General features: G+C 45.7%; 1 protein-coding gene across 2 annotated transcripts in view; it reads right to left on the bottom strand.

Annotated features, from left to right (window-relative positions):
• Ets1 (ETS proto-oncogene 1, transcription factor) overlaps positions 1–18,648 on the bottom strand; it is a 120,714-nt gene that overhangs the window by 24,090 nt on the left and 77,976 nt on the right. For both annotated transcript variants that reach the window (XM_029481151.2, XM_021172498.3), the window contains 3 exons: positions 4,612–4,731; positions 2,887–3,087; positions 111–188 (listed from right to left, as the gene is read on the bottom strand). In XM_029481151.2, the coding sequence (XP_029337011.1) occupies positions 111–188; positions 2,887–3,087; positions 4,612–4,731 (399 nt within the window). The remainder of the gene's footprint in view (positions 1–110; positions 189–2,886; positions 3,088–4,611; positions 4,732–18,648) is intronic.

Below are 18,648 nucleotides of genomic sequence, written 5' to 3'. Positions count from 1 at the left end.
ATATTGCTTTCAATAGTTATTATTGAAGCATCTGGGATCAACTAAGCCAGGGAGTCTTTCCAAGATCCCTATCATAAAAAGACAGAGGCAGAGTGGACAATAGCACTTACTGATGAAGTAATCCGAGGTGTAACAGGATTCTGGGTAGGTAGGGTTGGCTCCATTAACCTGATATGGTTTCACATCCTCTGTAAGAAACAAACCAGGGAGTAAAATGAAGATAACACGCAAGTGACATGTGACCTACAAGGTTCTTAAACACAAGGACCCCAATAACCTCAACTGCTTTTTTCTAGGAAGTCTGTAAGCACACTACAGGAGCGGGGGCTTGGTTGTCTGGATGGAGCCTTATCTCAGGATGACATCACTAAAGTACGGCTGAGCTTAACATAGCAGCAGCTGTGAAACGGGATTGGTCCATTTATCTTGGGAGGAGACCCAGTGGGCCATCACTGAGGGTTGAGAGAACAGGCATCCCTATTGGGTGGTGTCTTGCTGTTTCCCTTCAGAGAACTGAATCTTCAGGCTCAAGTGTGGGGATGTCTCAAGGACCATGATCAGCACCTAACACTCAAACCGGTCGACTAAAACCCATTTCAGAACACACTCTAGCCTTCAGGCCAGTGGGTATTTGTATCCTCCACATTTTGCAGATTATCTGGATTGTTTTTGTCCTTTTGAATTCTGCTTTTCTCATTGTTCTCAGAATTCAAGTTCAGGCCCAGACAAGAAGCAGGACTCTGGTAAGATGACGCCACTCAGTGAACTGTGAGGACTTATGTAAAGTAACAGAAGCCATCATGTCCACACTGCCTAGATGCCAACTTCATTAGGACCCAGGAAGAAATAAAGTGTAGTGGAGAGCCGACCTTTTGCGGTGGGGCTCGGGGTCCTCTGCTACCCCAGAATCAAACGCAGTAGCTGTCGACGCTCTACAGAGCCTGACTGCATTTCTTTGCAAAGATCAGTCATCAAGAGAGACTGCTGATACGGGTTTTTCCTCAGGTACCTGCTAGCCTGCTGAGAGCAAAGGCTGATGGGAAAACAAGTTTATGCCTGCACTCAAAAAAAGTTCCCAGTTGAGATAAAATGATTACACACTGCTTGAGCGGCTTATCAGATTCAAACATCCCCTGCACCTTTGGCCTCCAGCTCCACCCCAAGCAGCTATGCTCTCTGGCTGTCATGCTGCTCTGTTAGATCACAGAAGGGACGCTGTCCTACGCACAAACATCCCTGTCATCCCTTCAGAAACGGGAATCCATAGCCTGACAGTTTTATTGCCTCAAGCAATGGGACACTGGCTGGGATGACTGCTGGGATGATGGGACTTGCCTCCTCACACAGACTCCATTACACCCTGCTTCACTTCAAATCCCTGAGAGTGCTCCCCTGCATGAACACTGTCAACAGTCTAATCCTGTCTCCGTGATAGAGTTTCCTCGGAGCGAGTGAGCGCACAGTATCACAGCAAGAGCACTGGGTGAGAAGTGAAACGAAAACAGACTTGGAAGTAAGTAAAATTTAAAGGGTTGATCACTGATTGTGGCTAATTTCAAGAGAAAATATATTTGGCAGCACTTTGGAATCAAGGATATGAACCGACCATGATCAGTCTCTGACAGACCGAGACTACCCCCAGCTCTGGGTACATCCACTGCAGGAATTCATTTTGAGTTCACAGAAGCATCATATTGACAGACTATGTTTGGTTTCATGGTCTGGTGCAACCTGCTGTTGTGTTCAGAAGGCAGAAGTTAAACCGGTGCTGCAAAGAGTCTACCACATCTTTCCTTATCCTCTTATGAACAGGTCAATTATGTCAGTGCCTAGGGGTCTGCACCAGTACACTTCCTACAGCTGTTGTCCAGTCCTGAGTAGCAGCAGCCACAGGAAGAGCTACCAAGTCCTTAACTGTGTTCATCCATGGATCAGTTTCGACAAGAAGCTGAGGTGGAAGAAGGCATACCACATTCATATGCCAGGAGGATTGGAACCTAGGTCTCTAGAGTGAGGTGTTCTCTTAAACAAAGGAAGGTCTTACATGGAATGAGCTGTGTGCCCTGCCCCCAGAGGCTGTGCCTAGAGATTGAGGCTGGTGACCACAGGGAAAGGGTGGGCCTGGTTACAGAGGGCAGCAGGCTTCTAGGCTTACAGTCAGCTGTAGGGCACTGCTGACTGCTGGTAACTGCAATTTATTTTAAGAAGAAATTTAGACAAATAAGCACAGAAACACCCAAGTTTGCCGCCCGCTGCTGTTGCTATACTCAGCCGGAGCTACGGGACATGAGTCACTTGGTCCAAAAAGGTTAGAAGAGGCCAGGCCAGTAGAGGAGGCTGTGTCATTACAAGGTTGTAACACCACGTCCTGATATAACCCTAGCTTTGGCTCCAAATGTAAAAGGTATTCTACGCTGCCATAATCCCAAGCCAGTGACTGGCAGAGAAACTTGTCTTGCTAATGGGCTTGGGAAAGCTGTACTCTCCTGTTACCAGAGAGAATACACCATAGACCAACGGTGTATATGTCAAAGGTTCCAGAGCAGGTGAAACACCTGTTTTATATATCCAGATTTATTTAAGTTCAGACACTATTTATTCAAATAACATATGGGCCTAAGAAAATAACATGAATTGTATACAAGATGCTAGAGAAGTACAATCTTATTAAAAAAATAAAATAAAATAAAATATGAACTCCTAAGGCAGAGAAGAAAATAAGCCAACATGTATTGAGCTTGAGCCAAACACAACCCCACGTACTGTCTACACCATGGCTGAACACCCACAGGCAACAACAGCAAGAGCATCCCACTGCTGGGCCAGCCTTCCTCCTACTCTTAGAGAAACTCCCCCCAATGCCCCTCCCCATTTGCACACATTTACCTTTCTGCAGGATCTCTAGATGCTCCCACAGGATATCCCCAACAAAGTCTGGAGCCAGCTCGAGGAAGCATTCTTTACCCAGGGCACACAGTGCTGCTCCACTCATACAGAACTTCTGGAAGTCCACACCCTTCAGGCTGAACTCATTCACAGCCCACATCACCCAATCCCGGACATGGGTTTCTGTCCACTGCCGGGGGTCTGAAAAGAGAGGCCAAGTGAGGATGTAGTAGGTCAGGCTGGGAGAAGGCAGGGAAGGGGCGAAGCAGAGCTGAGGATCTAGTTACTCTCACATCTAGGGAGCAGCATCTTGTCCAGCACCTCTCAGATTCTTCTCCCCTCATCTAGCACCCCACTTTCCCACTTCCTCAGCTAGGAGGAGCTAAAATCAGCCAACAGCAATTCCCTGCTTTTTTTTTAGGCCAAGATTTCCATTGATCTCCCCTCTCACCCTTATTCTCATTAAAAAAATATTAAAAGCCCACAGAAAAGGGACTATGCCTTCTTTAATGGCAATAATAGCAATGGAAAGTGTTTTCCACAAATTGCACATGCCTCTTTCTGCTCTCAACTCTGCAATACACTTGAGGTTTGCAATACTCAATTATTTTTATCTTAGCCACTCAGGTTTTATAATAATCACAGCAATTAGTAATGGTAAGTCATTCAAGTATCATTATTTGTGACCACAGGGCCAGCTTTGAGTAGCAGTGAAGACCTGTAATCTTTATGAACATGACCTAAGGTTTGACAGAGCTGTACCTGCCAACGACACCAAAAGGAATCAGGTGGCAGCAGGCTTCTATGTCCACATAAATGATACCTGAACCACAAGTAACTGCATGAGATGCTGGGGACACTCAGGGCTCAGAAGTCACTATGCTCTGCATTTGGGTCCACAAAGGATGCTTGGGGCTGTGGTCCACCGAGGTTTTGGGTAAAGTTGTAAACAGAAGATGTAAAAAAAAAAATGTGCAGATGTATTCTAAGAATCTAAACAACACTTTGGTCTGGCCATGCTGGAAGTCTTTTATTTACAGTCAGACGAGGTGTTATTTATAGACAGTTTTCCTTCAACTTTCTTAACAACAACAACAACATCAACACAAAACAAAGCAAAATAAAAACAAGACCCAGCTTGCCTATTCATGACTGTCCAGGAAATGTTCTAGGGACAGCTGACAATTCACAGCTCACTTCTTTATGATAACTCCAGACTCTTCCCATTCTCAGAAAACCCTTTTAGCTAGGAACAGGCAAAGCACAAGCATAGTTTGCCAAGTACATGAAAGAGAACAGAACATAATTACAAAGCACCACAGCTCCCTGGGTGCATCCATGGTCACCCATCGTGACTCTAAAATAAACTTTCCCAAACTTGTCTGCTAGTTGGAATTGTTTGGGAAATTTACAAAACAAAGGTGTCAGCAGCTGTTAAGATAATATGAATTGGTTCTCATCTAGGCCTTATCCCAGAAGTTCTCAAAGATCCAGAGATGCTGATGTGCAGACAGGTCAGGAAACACTGTCCTGCGCTCACTGGCAATGAAAAGCTGAGAAAGAGTGGAGCATCAGTCCCTGTGTGTCATGGATGTCTGCACTTGCCCATCACAGCCGATTCCACTGCTGCTGGTCTAAGCCAGCCTCGCTACAGAAGAGCAAATGAGCCATTCCAAAAAGGATCCAGTCTTCGTGGTCCTTTCTCCTACGATCAAAAGTATATACCTTTGGGGATTCCCAGTCGTTGCTGTTCTTTTGTGAAACCACTGAAAGTAGCTTTCAATGCTTGGGACATCATCTCTTTGCTGCTCGGAGTTAACAGCGGGACATCTGCACATTCCATGTCTGTAAGGAAAAACAAGGCAGCATATGAAAAACAAAACCCGCATAGGTAACTAACCACTCATGAAGAATGAAAGAGTGTGAATGAGCCAGAGAATGCAAGCTGAGAAAGAACTGTGTTCACCACAGTCTTCATCACAGCAGGTAAAACTGAAGGAGTTTTCCACAATATACTAGGGAGGCCTCTTTGAAAAAAGAACCAACCCCATGTCCTGCTTACAACACTCTGAATCCTGGTGAACAAACATGCTTATTCTTCCTTCTGATTTCCACCACCCATACCCCTGCCCCATTTATCCATCTTCTTCACTGAAACCATTTGTGCTACTACGCATTTTCGGTTACCTATAGAAAGAAGGAACGATATTATTCGTGCAACCAAGAATTACTTAGTGCCTGCAATGTGCAGGGGATGGGAAGAGAACAGAAAGAGCCCTGGCCGAGACAGTGGATTGTGAGCCTTGCAGTGGATTCAGGCATTAAAGATCTACAGACAAGAACGTTCACATACAGTGCCAAGAGGACTTCAAAAGAGAAGGCACATGCTAGCCAAGAACAGGAACTGCTCCAGAGGACAGGAAAGCCTTGACTCTGGCAGAGGGACGGTGAGATCTGATGAGCACTCAGAAACTAGAGAAGACGACTACACTCTTGTCCTAGCTGTTCTCAGAGTGTGGTGTCCCAAGCAGACATGTCAGCCTCACCTGGAAATGAGCAGATACAAATTTTCAGTTTTGCTGGAGGCCTGCATTGGATCAGAGCACATGGGTCAGCTTTTCAACCCAAAAATCCAGTGGGCAGCCCTCATCTTAAGCTACACCATTCTTGGCACAGCATAAATGGAGGTATGGAAAAGATAACCTCCTTGCTTAGCGTTACACCAAGAGTCTTGTTTGTTTGTTTTGGTTTTGTTTTCATTTTGTTTGGGGTTTTAGGCTATTGTGAATGGAATTATTTCCCTGATTTCCTCCCCAGTGCCTTTGTCTCTGGTATATAAAAAGACAACTGACTTTTTATATTATATTATATTATATTAGCTGGTTAGGGATTTTCTATTTGCATCCACTGTCATATAGCCTGTAAAAAGGAATACTTAGACTTCTTTTCCTATGTGTATGCCTTTTACTTCCTTTTTATGCTCTAATGCCACTTTGAGCACTATACTACATAGTAGTAGAGACAATGCTACCATTCACCTTCCTTGAATGACATAGAGAAAGCCAGCTGAAACTGGGCTGGAAGCTCCCCTCCAGCTAGTCTTCACAGCCCTAGAGAGTGCTATGCAGACTCTTGGAGGAAAGGCAGGAATGCTCTCACACAGCTGAGAACCCTACAAACTCCAAGAGCTCAGCTAGCAGACAAGACCTGCTTACTTGGGCAACACTGGCACCGCCGTTACAGAGTAGCCAACTGCTCTCTGTTGTTGAGGCCCACTCCACAGGACAGAATCCATGCCTGGTATATTAAGCCCTGTCAAAAATTCAGGGGTAACTAAATACTGTTGCTTACTTAAACCAGCATAGCATCAAACTGCCTTCTAATTATTTATATTTATATGCATCAACAAATGCTAATACCATCCCTGATCAGAGAAGGCTCTTCTGCAGTAATGGTGGTAAATGAGGTGCAGGCAACAAAGTAGGAGGGGAAGCAGAAATAACGGAAGAGCTAGAATAGAACAAACAGAGAAGCGTTACAAAAGGCACAGCCATCTCAAACACACAGCAGCTGTGGATGCCCGCACTGGCTTGTCACAAAAATAAGCTCCCCAAGGCCCAGTGTGGCTGTGAGAGGCTCAGGCCCTGCCCTACACTGTGAACTATTCGCTAAGTGACAGATTCAGGGAGATGGGTGTCCTTGTTTTAGCTGTGTACTCAGTGGTGACCCCACCAGGCTCCAATGGATAAACTACTAAGCCAAAAGTCACACAGATGGCCCTGATTAAACTAATTGAGTCACCCAGTCAAAAACAAAAGTCATGTCTAGGAAAGAAACTTAGGGGGGAACTGACAGGAACAGTAGGAAGAGAAGAGAAGAACAATCAGAATACACACGCACACACAAACGAACACATACACACACACACACATACATACATATATGAAATTTTCACAGAACAAACTTTCTAAACTTACAGAAAAGGGAAGAAATAAAACCCTATAACACATAAAAGACAAAATAATAGATGAGCGATCATCGGCTGAATCAGAGTGAACGGGAGGTGAGCTGTCTGCTGTGAGGCTGGGGTCAGTGGAACCATCAAACAGGTCACCTTTCCTGAGGAAAACAGAAAGCTGCTCTCCTTTAACCAGAGGAATGTCCTCGCTGCACTGTTCCCCAGGAGACTGCCTTGGCTGGTGTGTAGAGAGAGGTCTAGGTGAATATAAGTAGCTGCCGGGTCACCTTTAAGAAAGTGGTAGCATTTGTTTGCCTGGGAGACAACAGGGTTTGACTACATAAGTGGCAATGCTGGTAAGACAGGCAGCAAGCATCCAGTGCACACAGGAAGTCCCAATGTATGATTTATGTGGATGGCAAAGAACAGTGAGGTATCAAATCCTGAAGACCTGCCGGTATCACCAGAGCCCACACGGTTAGACCCTCCCACACTTGCAGGCCCTGGTTCCCAGTATGGGTACATACACAGGGCCAACATCAAGCGTCTTCTGGACTCATCTGGGGTCAATCTCTCCCCAGAGCTAATCCCACCTAGCTTTTCTGTGACTTTTTGAAGTGACTACCTTCACTGCCCTGAATTTTAGAAGCCTGAACTGTCAATGTACCACATGCAGAAATTGGTGTTAAGATGACTAAGTTGCAGAAGAGAATACTACCTAAGTTCCTCAGCTAGCGTGTTCCGAGCCTTGGCTGGAAGTTAGGGAGGAAGGGAGGGAAGGGAGGGAGGGAGGGAAGGGAGGGAAAATTCCTGAACATATATAAGGAAAATAATGAAAATTGGTGTCCTCTAAGAAAAGGAGCTAATATATTGCCTCTGAATGCCAAAATGAACAGACCCATCACTGCATGACAGAGCACAGCCTCCAACCACACTACCAGGGAGCAGCCAAGTAAGTGTCTGGGCCAGCCTAAGAAGATGGCTCGCTGGGGCTGCTCTCCCAGTCCCTGCCAAAGACAAGAAATCTCAAGTCCCCCACAGTGTTTGCATTGCCCTGGGACATTCCAAACAAGTTCTAATGGAAGGAAACATCAACATGCCCTCCAGGAAGGCTGACAAGATGGTGGGAAACCCCAGATTTTGGAGTAATAAATAAATAAATAAAACAAGTTTGGGGAAGTGATGGTTGCTGATTATATAACATCCAGCCCTTCAAACAATGGCATAATAATCAAATGGGTCGCTAAGAAATGCATCAATGCTCTCAGCTTGCCTTTACTTCATCAAACTAGGAGTGTCTTAGGGATCTAGAATGTCTCTTCCTTCAGAGCATTACCGTGGAGAAAGAAGCCCTCAGGCTAAGCAGGGAGCTTGCCTTAGGAGCAGAGCGAACTCCACCATCCTCAGATGCTGTGCTCACACACAATCGGTCAACAATTGTTTTTGTGAATTCAGTATTTCTCCATTGAATCAACTCTGTTCTCTCCCATCCAACGTAAATTCAGGAACTTGAATTGTAGGGGTTTTCCTTTGTGCCTTTGTTCCCTCCCTTAGATTAAAAACTCCATGAAAAGAACTTTCCTGATAGTGGAAATTGGCTGGAGCCACGTGTGGAAAAATGTAGGCCAAGCCTAATGGAGTGTTGGTAAGGCTACTATAAACTGAGCCTGGGATGGATTTGGCGGGGTGGCCCCACATCATTACCTTCCTCTACGCATGCAAGTTGGGACAACGTGAAGCCCTCTTGAGATGATAGCCAAGCAAGGACAGCAGCAGAGAGCATGGGAAGGAGGATTCCCTGGGGCTGACTTTCAACCCCAGCTCTCTGGAGTCTTGTATGGTCAGCAGTGCTAAGCGGATATATTTCTATGCTGGTTTCTGCTTCCTGTCAGGGCAGCAAGCATTTCCATATTCTCACGTGCTTTCTCTCATGGAAGCACCTGGAGCTGCTTTGACTTGCCCACCTCTATGTTACCTCTAAAAGTCTACATGCAGCCACTTGGCTATGCCCCTGTTGTAGAGAGCCCTGTGTGTTGGGTCTCCTGGGAAGATCTCTCAAGTCAGCTAGAAGAAACTATTCCCACACTTGAGACACTTGTGTTGGGCTGTGAGCTCTAGCAAAGGACACTGTCATTGTCCTTGGAACCAAAGGCTGCAAAAAAAGGAAAGTCAGAACTTTTCTGAATTGGTAAAGCTCAAGATTTAAGCTTTTAGAAATATCATGCCCTTTGTTTACATATGAGAACAGCTGGCTGGGATTGTTTTTTCAGTGCAGTGGACATTTCATTTAAAAATGATCAATAATCATGCTCCAAAGTGGATATATTAAGCTTGTTACTTTAAAGTCCAATGCGAAAGGCCCCTTGGTATCTGTGATTGTGTATGTTCTGGTAATTATTCATATCAATGACGATGATGACGGTGATGGTGATGATGATGGTGACGATGTTGGTGGTGATGAAATCATTAAGTATGTGGAGACCCTATCATGGCTTAGACAAGCAGACATCAGTGGATGTTCCTAAATTTACCTTGTTACTTTCTATAACATCATTACAGAGAGCTCCTAATCTTAGCAGCATCTGCCCATTAATCAGTGCCTCTATGGACATTAACTAACCTGCATTTCTTAGAAACCTACTGATATTACCTCTGTGGTAATACCTACGACATCTTACATTCAAATAAAAAGGTGTCTCCAAATGCAGAGAACCTAACTTGAGATAGAGTATGCCAATCACCTGGAGACCCTCAATATGGTACATGGAAATTGGAGTCATGTATTAGACTTCTGTCTGCTGATTTTTCCTTATGACCCTACCTCTACAATAGCATTTATAGGCCTTAACCTAGATTTCTGAGAAGACAGTGGTAGAGAAGCCACTGGGAGGAAAAAAAATCAAAAAAACAAAAATAAACAAACAAACAAACAAAAATAACCATTCCAAGATGCAGCACGTAGCAGCAGGCAGGCCAGCTCTCTGGGAATCTAGAGGCTTGCTGGGGCAGCAGCTTTCTGAATGCAGAGAAACACCTGCCTGTGTTTCAGTGTGACCCACCCCTTACAACCCCACACCTTTTCAAGTGAAATGTAAAACAAGTGTTTCTATTCTATTTGTGTGTCAGTCAAAGTTAAGGGCTGTTAGGTTTCCAGGAACCCTTCAAAGGTGTCTCATGTGTCTTGTCTACCATTCTTTGGGGTTCTCTGAAACAGAATTGCTCATACCAGCCATGTTACAAAGAACATGACTGCAGTAGCTTTTGCTCAGGAGGATGTTCAAGGCTTAGAGTCTTTCAAGTTCTTTCTCCTGTTGTTCTCAACAAATGATGTAGAAAAAAACCCCACAGCATCTGGAACCCACTGGTAAGACAGTGAGGGACAAACACCAAAGACAAGAAATCCCAGATGAACACCCAGTGTCCTATGGACGCTACTCTGGGACAAAGTCTGTACATGGCAATGCTGCCTGCCAGTCCTGTGTTGGGTACGGCCATACAGTCACAGAGTAAAATGAAGTAACTAGGGCCAGAAGATAGCCTTCCACTTCTGGAATTCCAGGGTCTTCCTGCTCAACTCCACTACCAATGGGAACAGACTGTATAAATATAATTAAGAGAAGTAAAACATTTCAGAGCTGAGACAAGATTTTTCATGTTTTTGTTTGAAAATTATATAAATTTGAGATATTTAAGCACAGAATTATTCCTAGGCTGTGCATTTCATATAGATAACCCCCAGAGATAGGATTGGAAACTGTCTGCATCATCTACTGCAAGCCTTTTCTTTTCCTGGGACAAAGGTAAGACCTCCTTCCTTCCATACCAAACCAGCACAGGGGTTAAACAACAACCTGGCTCCTCCCCTGTCTGTGCCCACTCCTGAGTCACCCTAATGGGTCACTGTACATATACTAAGACTAATTAGGTACACAAAGACTTGCCAACCTTTTCTCAGCGTAAACAGAAACCGAGAAGAACTCTTCTGGCTTACAGAGAGAAGAAAAGGAAGGCCCAAAGGCAGAGATGGTGTCCTAAAGACAAGGAAAGAAGGGGATGAGAGACATGCATGGGGCTGGGCTGCCTTCTTTATCCAAATCTGTAGACTCTGCTCTCACGTTCCCCATTAGGCAACCCAAGCTATAGATAACTCACCTACCCAATTCATCTCCCAAAGGAATTCTGTTAGCCAGCCACTCTATCGCTGGGTTTTACAGTTTTCATCTGATAATTCTCACACATCATAGTGTAATGAACTATTTCATCCATCTCTCTCCCTCCTCTCTGTAGCACATACAAAGAGGGGGGGGAGGGGAATAAAGCTAATCCAAGCAACATGCTATTTCACCTACTAATATTTTATTGTCTTGAGGGTTTTAGATAAATGTATGAGAGCTTAAGAGACAGATATACCTTATGCCAAAGTAAATGGCGTTTAAAATGATATTGCCTGGCATCTACATCAAGTACTACATTCATTTTCTGGCCCACTTGAACAACAAAACTCTGTCAAGACAAGAGCACTCTGATCTAGAAATTGGCCCGGGGAGGGCAGAGAGAGATGGCTTCAGATTAGGAGGACTGAAAGCCAACCTGAGCCTTCCCTGCCTTACGTGCGGGCGGAAGTTACCGTTCTGCTTCCTAATGGCTCGAGGCCTTGTGAACTTTCACCTGCAACTAAGTCCACCCAAGGAAAGGCTGCCATTCTGACAAAAACCAAAAGGGCAGTTTCAAAGGAGGGGCCATGGTCAAGTTGCCTGAAACAAGCCCCAGTGTGGGAGAACAACTCAAGGAGAAAACTGGCTGTGGCTAGAGGAGCTGAACGCCCTGGCTGTTGGAACTTGTCGCTGGCTTCTAAAAGCTTATTCCCCCCCAAAAAGTGGCCAACCACGCAAAAAAGAATGGGGACTCAAAACCAGTGAGCACTGCCCTGTCTCACCCTTGGACAGCAGAACAGAAGCAGTCATGGGGAACTATACCTTCCACTTCGCTCTTAAGCCACTAACAAGTTCTTGAACCCTGGCAGACAAGAGCTCCAGCCCAGGGGCAGTTACCCAGAGGCAAGTTAACGCAGAGTTCATCAGCAGGCCTGGCTCAGGTTTCATTAAAGAAGTGATGTGACCAAGCAAAAAACAGGCATCCGAGGGGGCTATGCTAGGTCCACCCATTCCAATCATGCAGTGCAACATTGTTTCAAACAAAGGAATAGCATGAGACATGGAATGGATTCCGACCAAGTAGAAAAATAGGTAACTGAGTGTGTGTGTCCTTCTCCTCTATTCATACCTCTAGCAGGCGGCAGCCAGTAAAAACCAATCCAAAGAAGGTAGAAAGAAGCAGTACAGAAAATCCCCAATTCACCCTCCAGTGACCTGGCTGTCCAAAAATGTAAGCCAGTCTCAGATTACACCATCTCTCTGTGCCAATGCACACAGCCACCAGGGAACACACACAACGTGCCAACACAAAGGCAGATGCATCTTCTCAGGGGGATGCTGGCCTAGGACAAACAAGAGGGTCTCCTAAAAGAGAGGGAGTGCTCCAAGCTGCTCTGAGCCCGAGAAAGCAGTGTGCAGGGTCTGCCAGGCACATTGAACATCTGTAGGAAGTGACCTCATACTCCCCCCTCCTTCCTTTCTCCCATCCCCTGCTCCATCCCCCCCCCCGAAAGTTTTAACACATTATTACCACTGGGGTCCTGAGGATTTGGTGAGTCACCAGGCTCACACATGGTTCCAATGAGCCCTTGACCATTACATGGTAGGGAAGCAGGAAAAACAAATGAAAGCAGTTGTAATTCGGCAGCGCCAGGGTTCAGACCTGCCAGACAAAAGGGATTGCAGGCATGTTCCCAAATGTGTTCAGGCACCTGACATGCAAAAGCTATTTTTAATCACTGGATTTATTTCTTTCCGAGCCCCATCCACCATCCTCCACCTCGGCATATGTATAGGAAGGCACAGCAGGACCCAAATCAATTCCAGGTGTTCAGGGAAACCCAGAAAGACTCTTCCGTTCCAGGCTAGAATCTAGCCAGAAAGCAGAACTGGCCCCTGGGCCCTGCAGCTCAATGCTCTTACTCGGTTCCCTTGGACAGCTCAAGTCTCCCACCCAAAACTCCCAAGGAGGAACCGTGTGAATGAAGATGCTGTGCTTGAAGGCCTCTGAAATGTGTATCCTCTTTAGCAGACCCAGTAAGTGAAGGCCCAAGAAATGGTCTCAAGACAGAGATCTGACACTTCCCCATTTTTGCAACTGTGTGCATTTGGGAGGCCGTCAGTTTCCTGACCCTTGCTGTCCTTGTAAGCATTGTAAATGAGCCCCCATGTACTGTTTGTTGTGGCTCCAGTCCGATTAAGACACCACACTCTATTGAGCATCTACTATGTCCCATTAGACGCTGGAGTTTTCGAATGCCTGTGCCATAACCTTCATTGAAGCACACACCCCAGAGGGAAAGCAAGCTTGGGAAAATTGTTTTCACCTGACTCTAGCTCTCTACACCCCACTGAAGGAGCAGAGCAATTTCTTCCTTATTCTGCATCTTGTAATCCAACCTGCTAGGGGAAAATCTTTTTGGTAGCTGTCATCTAAAACATGTTTGCCATGACAACACTTCATGGCTATACAGTATCCTGGAGATCTTTTAGTTTTTAAAAGTGTCCCATGAGCACCACTTTAGAACCAACAACGCACAAAGAAAAGTGGAGTTTTGTATTCAAAACTCTTTCCTATATAGTAAGACTTTCTTAAAAACAAAATAAACTGTGTGGCCATTTATGAGCCTCTAGCGCAGTGATTCTCTCACAGTTTAAAGGAATGTTTGGAAGGCAAAGGGTATGGTTTAATGGCAGAAGGCATATTCTGGGTTCTAGCCCTAATACCCTGTGGTAAAGTTCTGCACAAAGATCACCTGGATGGAATATGGAAGTCCTTAAATGATGTCTTTTAGCTATTTAAAAGGTGTTTCACATCCTTCAGAGCACTTCCAACCAACATGACTATCTTCAGCTCTCATCACACAATATTGCCAGAATGTGTCCAGAATGTCCCAGGACGTGTAATCCCTTTGTCCTGATAAACACAGTACCAGGCACTGGTCACCATGGAAGCCATAAGTAGATAAGCCCAGATCCTCTCATAGCCATACTGTATGTTGACTCCTTCTCTGCCTTATGCCTTCTGGCTTTGCAGGGCTAGGACTGGAACCCAGGCATTGCACAAGCCAGTCACGTGTTCTGCTACCAAGCCGCAGCCTCACCCTTATACCTCTGATATTACTGATTAATAAACTGATCCAACCTTCAACTAAAATCAATACTCATGATGGGGTTATAAGGCTCTTAGTAATGGTGTAACAGAGTCATCCTAAGCACAGTGATGGAAATGGTCTGACCCTCTCCGCCTTGTTATTATCCCAGCAAGGGATACTACTTCCAGTTTATCACTTAGGGCTTCCTGGTGAGTCTTTACAGCCTATCAGCTACCATCCCAAGAGGGATATTAAAATAATCAACTTATTTTAATTTCACTGGCTTCCTACCTATAATGACCACCACTGCATATTAAGCAGAGTTTTACATTTTAGAAAGTATTTTCTCAGATGTTTTAGTATCATTTCCTCTCCTCTTCAGGTGAGGAACTGGAGGCTCACAGAGGCTACCTGGGTTATTTCACCACCCTGAGGACAGGCAAGTAATGTAAACCAAATACTCAAGTCCAGAGATCTGGACACGAAAGGTAGGTATTCCCTCTCTGTGTCTGTTTGTAAACAGACATGGATGTAGGATGTTTCTTCCCAGCTGTAATTGTGAAGGAAGTTCTTTCTGGAGAAAAGTAGACCTTGGTCCCAGAGATAGCACACAGCAGCTGCAACATGCGGCTCCAGGTTCCCCCATGTCACCGCACCACTGCCAGGCCCTCCCAACAGTGACCTGCTCCCACTACTGGCTCAGAGCCTACAGCAAGCATGAAGAAGGGGGGCTAAGGATCCCCACCCCCAGGAAAGTGAGGCCAGGAAGGGTAGAAGATGAAACGTTTTCTCCATGGGCAAAGGAAAAATCTGGGCAAACAAATGGAGCGAAGCCGGTTTATTTAGGCTGCAAGAGGTAGCTTTTCTGCACTTTTGAACTGTTTTCTCAAGGCCTGCCTCTCCCTCCCACGCAGGAAACAAACACAGAGCCAGGCCTCTTCCAGGGAGCGTTCAGTGGCTCACAGCTAGCTGAGGAAGATGGACTGAGAGAGCTGAACTGGGGCCTGTCTGGAAAGAGACAGCAGGAGAGAAGGCAGAGGAGACAGCAAGGAGGACAGGGCCAGAACAGAGGCAGGAGGCCAAGTGGAAGGAGCTAAGGAGATGCAGCGACTTACTCCCAATTCAGAAAGGAATATTTTCCATGAAGTTTGAAAGGAACTTCTCTCCCAATATTCTTATTTATTTAAAAATTATATAAATACATTTAACCCCTCCTCCCCTTAAAAAGGATAATTTTCCAATGAGGGGGGAGCCTCATTTGAGATGAAAGCCAGTCTTCAAAATCCCTCAGAGGAAGCCAAAACCCCACGTGTCTTGATGCTACAGAAAGAAAAACAAAGTAGACATTCTTCCTGTGTTCTGAGGCTTTTTTATGCAGTTGTGTTTTTCTTTTAATAAATAAATCCGGGCTGAGAAGGAAGATGCATATTCACACACATCCACACAGCCCAACTGTCTGTATCCAAAGCAGAAAAACTGTGACACAAAATGAGTAACCCCACTTTCCCAGGCGAGGAGGCCACGCGGGCGCACAACATGGCGCCACATGCAACAGACTGTCCACATAGCTGGGACCTAAGCTTCTCGAGAATGACGAGGAGTGACGAGCAAAGGAGAGGCAGAACCCGGGCGAAAATCGGCATTCTTCTCTAACTGTCATCTGGCTTAAGATACCCAGCTGTGCCCTACTTTGTGAGCCTTTCAATTCATTCATAAGACGTGATGGCTATGAGAAGAGCTATCATACACATTTTGTCAATGGATGCCTGCTTAGGAGCTGGGTCCTTCAGACCCGGCTCTGTCAGTCAAAGCCCTTGCATTACCGATCCTTCGGCTAGCAGGTTTTCAGCTTTTATCCTCCCTGCTTGATAACTCCTCTGTCCACTTTTTAAAACTCCCCGTTTAATGCAATCATTCACAGTGGCCTCTTGTTCCCCCTAAAAGCAGTCTTGCATGTCTGTACCCCCTAAGGAGCATCATACACCTCCATAGAGAACATCCAACAAACAGGGTAAACTGAGACCGATGGGATGGTTGCCTAAAAGGGAGAACATGGAAACTACTAAGCAAAAGACAAAATACACTACCAGCCTCCTCTAGACAAACTCACACAGCCAGTACCACACCGAGAGCCTTGGCCTTTATTGATTTATCTATAGCAAATGCCACTGTTTTGAACCGTAATTCCCCATGTAAAAATCTTTTTTTAATCTATCCTATTAGCTATCCATCTCAACCTTTGCACCATCTGCACCTTACTAAAAATGCTTTCTGCATCTTTCTCTAGTCTAAGCTCCCTATGGAAAAAAAAAAAAAAAAAACCGAAGAGGCAATGGCCAAGTACTGAGCCCTATAATGTAACACCACAGACCGTGCATTCCTCTGACACAGGAGCATTAATCATGGGGACAGTTGCTGAACTCCTTACAAATCCTCCTGATTCTACTATCAACACATCCACATATCTTTGTCTGGACCACAAATATATCAAGGAAAGACTCAGACAAAACCATTGCTGGCATCAAATTAGGAGGCTTATAATTCAGCTGATCTACACTGTAGGCTGATTCTCTCCTCCGGTCTCCCCAAGCACCAGACAAGTGCAAATGAAAATAGCCAGGCTGAAATTCAGACTTCTGCACAGTAAGAGAGAGTCGGGGGCAGGAGCAATGGTGGTGGGAGGGGGGTAGGCTTCAGCACCAGAAACAATGGGCAGCCAGAGAACAATGGTTACAGACAAAGTCTTGGTCTATTTATATCTGCCCCTGTGAGTCCCAGACAGGAGGAACTGGAAGTCTGCCCTGTATGCATAGCTCCAACTGGACCAGAGCTAGGAGGAAGATGAGGTCACCACAAAGGCTGCCTGCTGAGGAATGAGCTATTCTTTTGCTCATACCGCTCCTTCTCAATCTAACAGGTCTCTTTCGCCAAGTGTAGAACTGGCTTGCCCTCCGTAGTCCCCTCTGAGATGGGCAGACCTGAGAGGTAACTAAGGCCTCTTCCGGGGATGCCAAGGATAAATCAGCCAAACAATAGAGATCAATGCTACGGCTCCTAAGACATCGGTTCATTAAACACGGCTGGTGACACTACAACAGACCTCTTCTATGGTTAAGTTCCCTAGCTCGCTCCCTTGGAGCAGAATAAAGGGACTAAGACACAGGGCTGGGGGTGTCTCTCAAGGCCAAAGCACTCGTCCAGCGTGTGTTCTTGTCCAGCATCTGGGTTCAATCCAGCACCAAGGAGAAAAGGGAAGCCAAGAGCTGAAATGCATGGAGACACGGAAAGACCTTTCCTTCCCTTTTATTGCCTTGTCTTCCCTTTGGAATTTCAACTTTCCTCCTGACACGACTTCATACTGTGATATTCAATTTTTTTCCCGCGCTATTAAGTTACTTTTATTCTCCCTCTTCCCACAGGCTTACTAAAATGGAAGCCAGCGGTCAGATAAGTCTGTGATAGACCACAACCTGCTACAGGCTGGTGGCAGAAGGAAGCCATAGGAAAAGAGACTCAGCAGTGAGTCCCTGCAAGCTGTCACCCTGTCCACCCTATACAGTGCCACCTGTGTCATGAGAGGACTGACAGGCAGCCAATAGTCAGCAACTTCATCCACTGGATTCCACCCTTACCGATCCAAAGCACAAACCCAGATTCTCCTCCCCCCACCCCCCAGCCCCCCCCCCACCCCCCCCACACACACCAAAACATCTGAGACCCAGTACAAAGATCCCTGTGGGGAAACAGCTTTCTGCTCCTGCCTCTGAATCTCCATGAGTGACTTCCTTCTGTGCTCCTGGAAAAACAACACTTAAATAAGCAAAAAGAAGCAGAAGTCCTGTTTTTCATTTAACTAGCTTAGAATATAGAAGAGACACACACACACCCTCCCATGGTGAGCAGGAGGCAAGCACTTTAATGTTGGATCATTTTAGAGCTTAACCAGGGCACTGCTGGGTCCAACGGACTCAGAATAGCTACAGGTTACACTGGGTTCTTTCTCCAGCTTCATTCATTCACAAGTGCATGAGGTAAGATGCGTGCTCCAAGTTCAGAGTACCCAAAGGCACACAAATAAATCTGAAGATAACTGAGATATTATGTTCCAGGCCACACTAGCAAGCGATGTAGTCACTCAGTACAGAGGGTGAAGACAAAAACCAGAGGAAGACCACCTTAAAATACATCAGACAATGGATGCTGGCATGGGTGCACGGAACACTAAGTTGATGCATTATTCCGTTCAAACCCTGCTTCTCTCATTCCTCTCCACCCATTTTCCCTACGGGCAAAACGTCCCCTTCTTTCCAAAGGCCCTGCTGACTCATCCCAGTGTAATTCAAGAGAGCCACATGGGAGCCACATGGTAGGAGTGGAGAGAAGGCAGAGAGACTACCACATTCATGGCATTCATACCCAAGGCCAGGCTGACACCAGAGAAGATGTGAAAATCCCCACCTGTGGCTTGTTTGGCAAGTATAGGACGCCACCCTCCTCTCGGCCTACAGCCTTCAAAATTCCCTGCACAAAAGCAAGCAGTGCCCTTGCCCCCATC

The sequence above is a fragment of the Mus caroli genome, unplaced genomic scaffold, assembly GCF_978045245.1.
Source record: "Mus caroli unplaced genomic scaffold, Mus_caroli_1 scaffold_11, whole genome shotgun sequence".
Lineage (NCBI taxonomy): Eukaryota > Metazoa > Chordata > Mammalia > Rodentia > Muridae > Mus > Mus caroli.
This window is presented reverse-complemented; position numbering and strand designations above follow the sequence as displayed.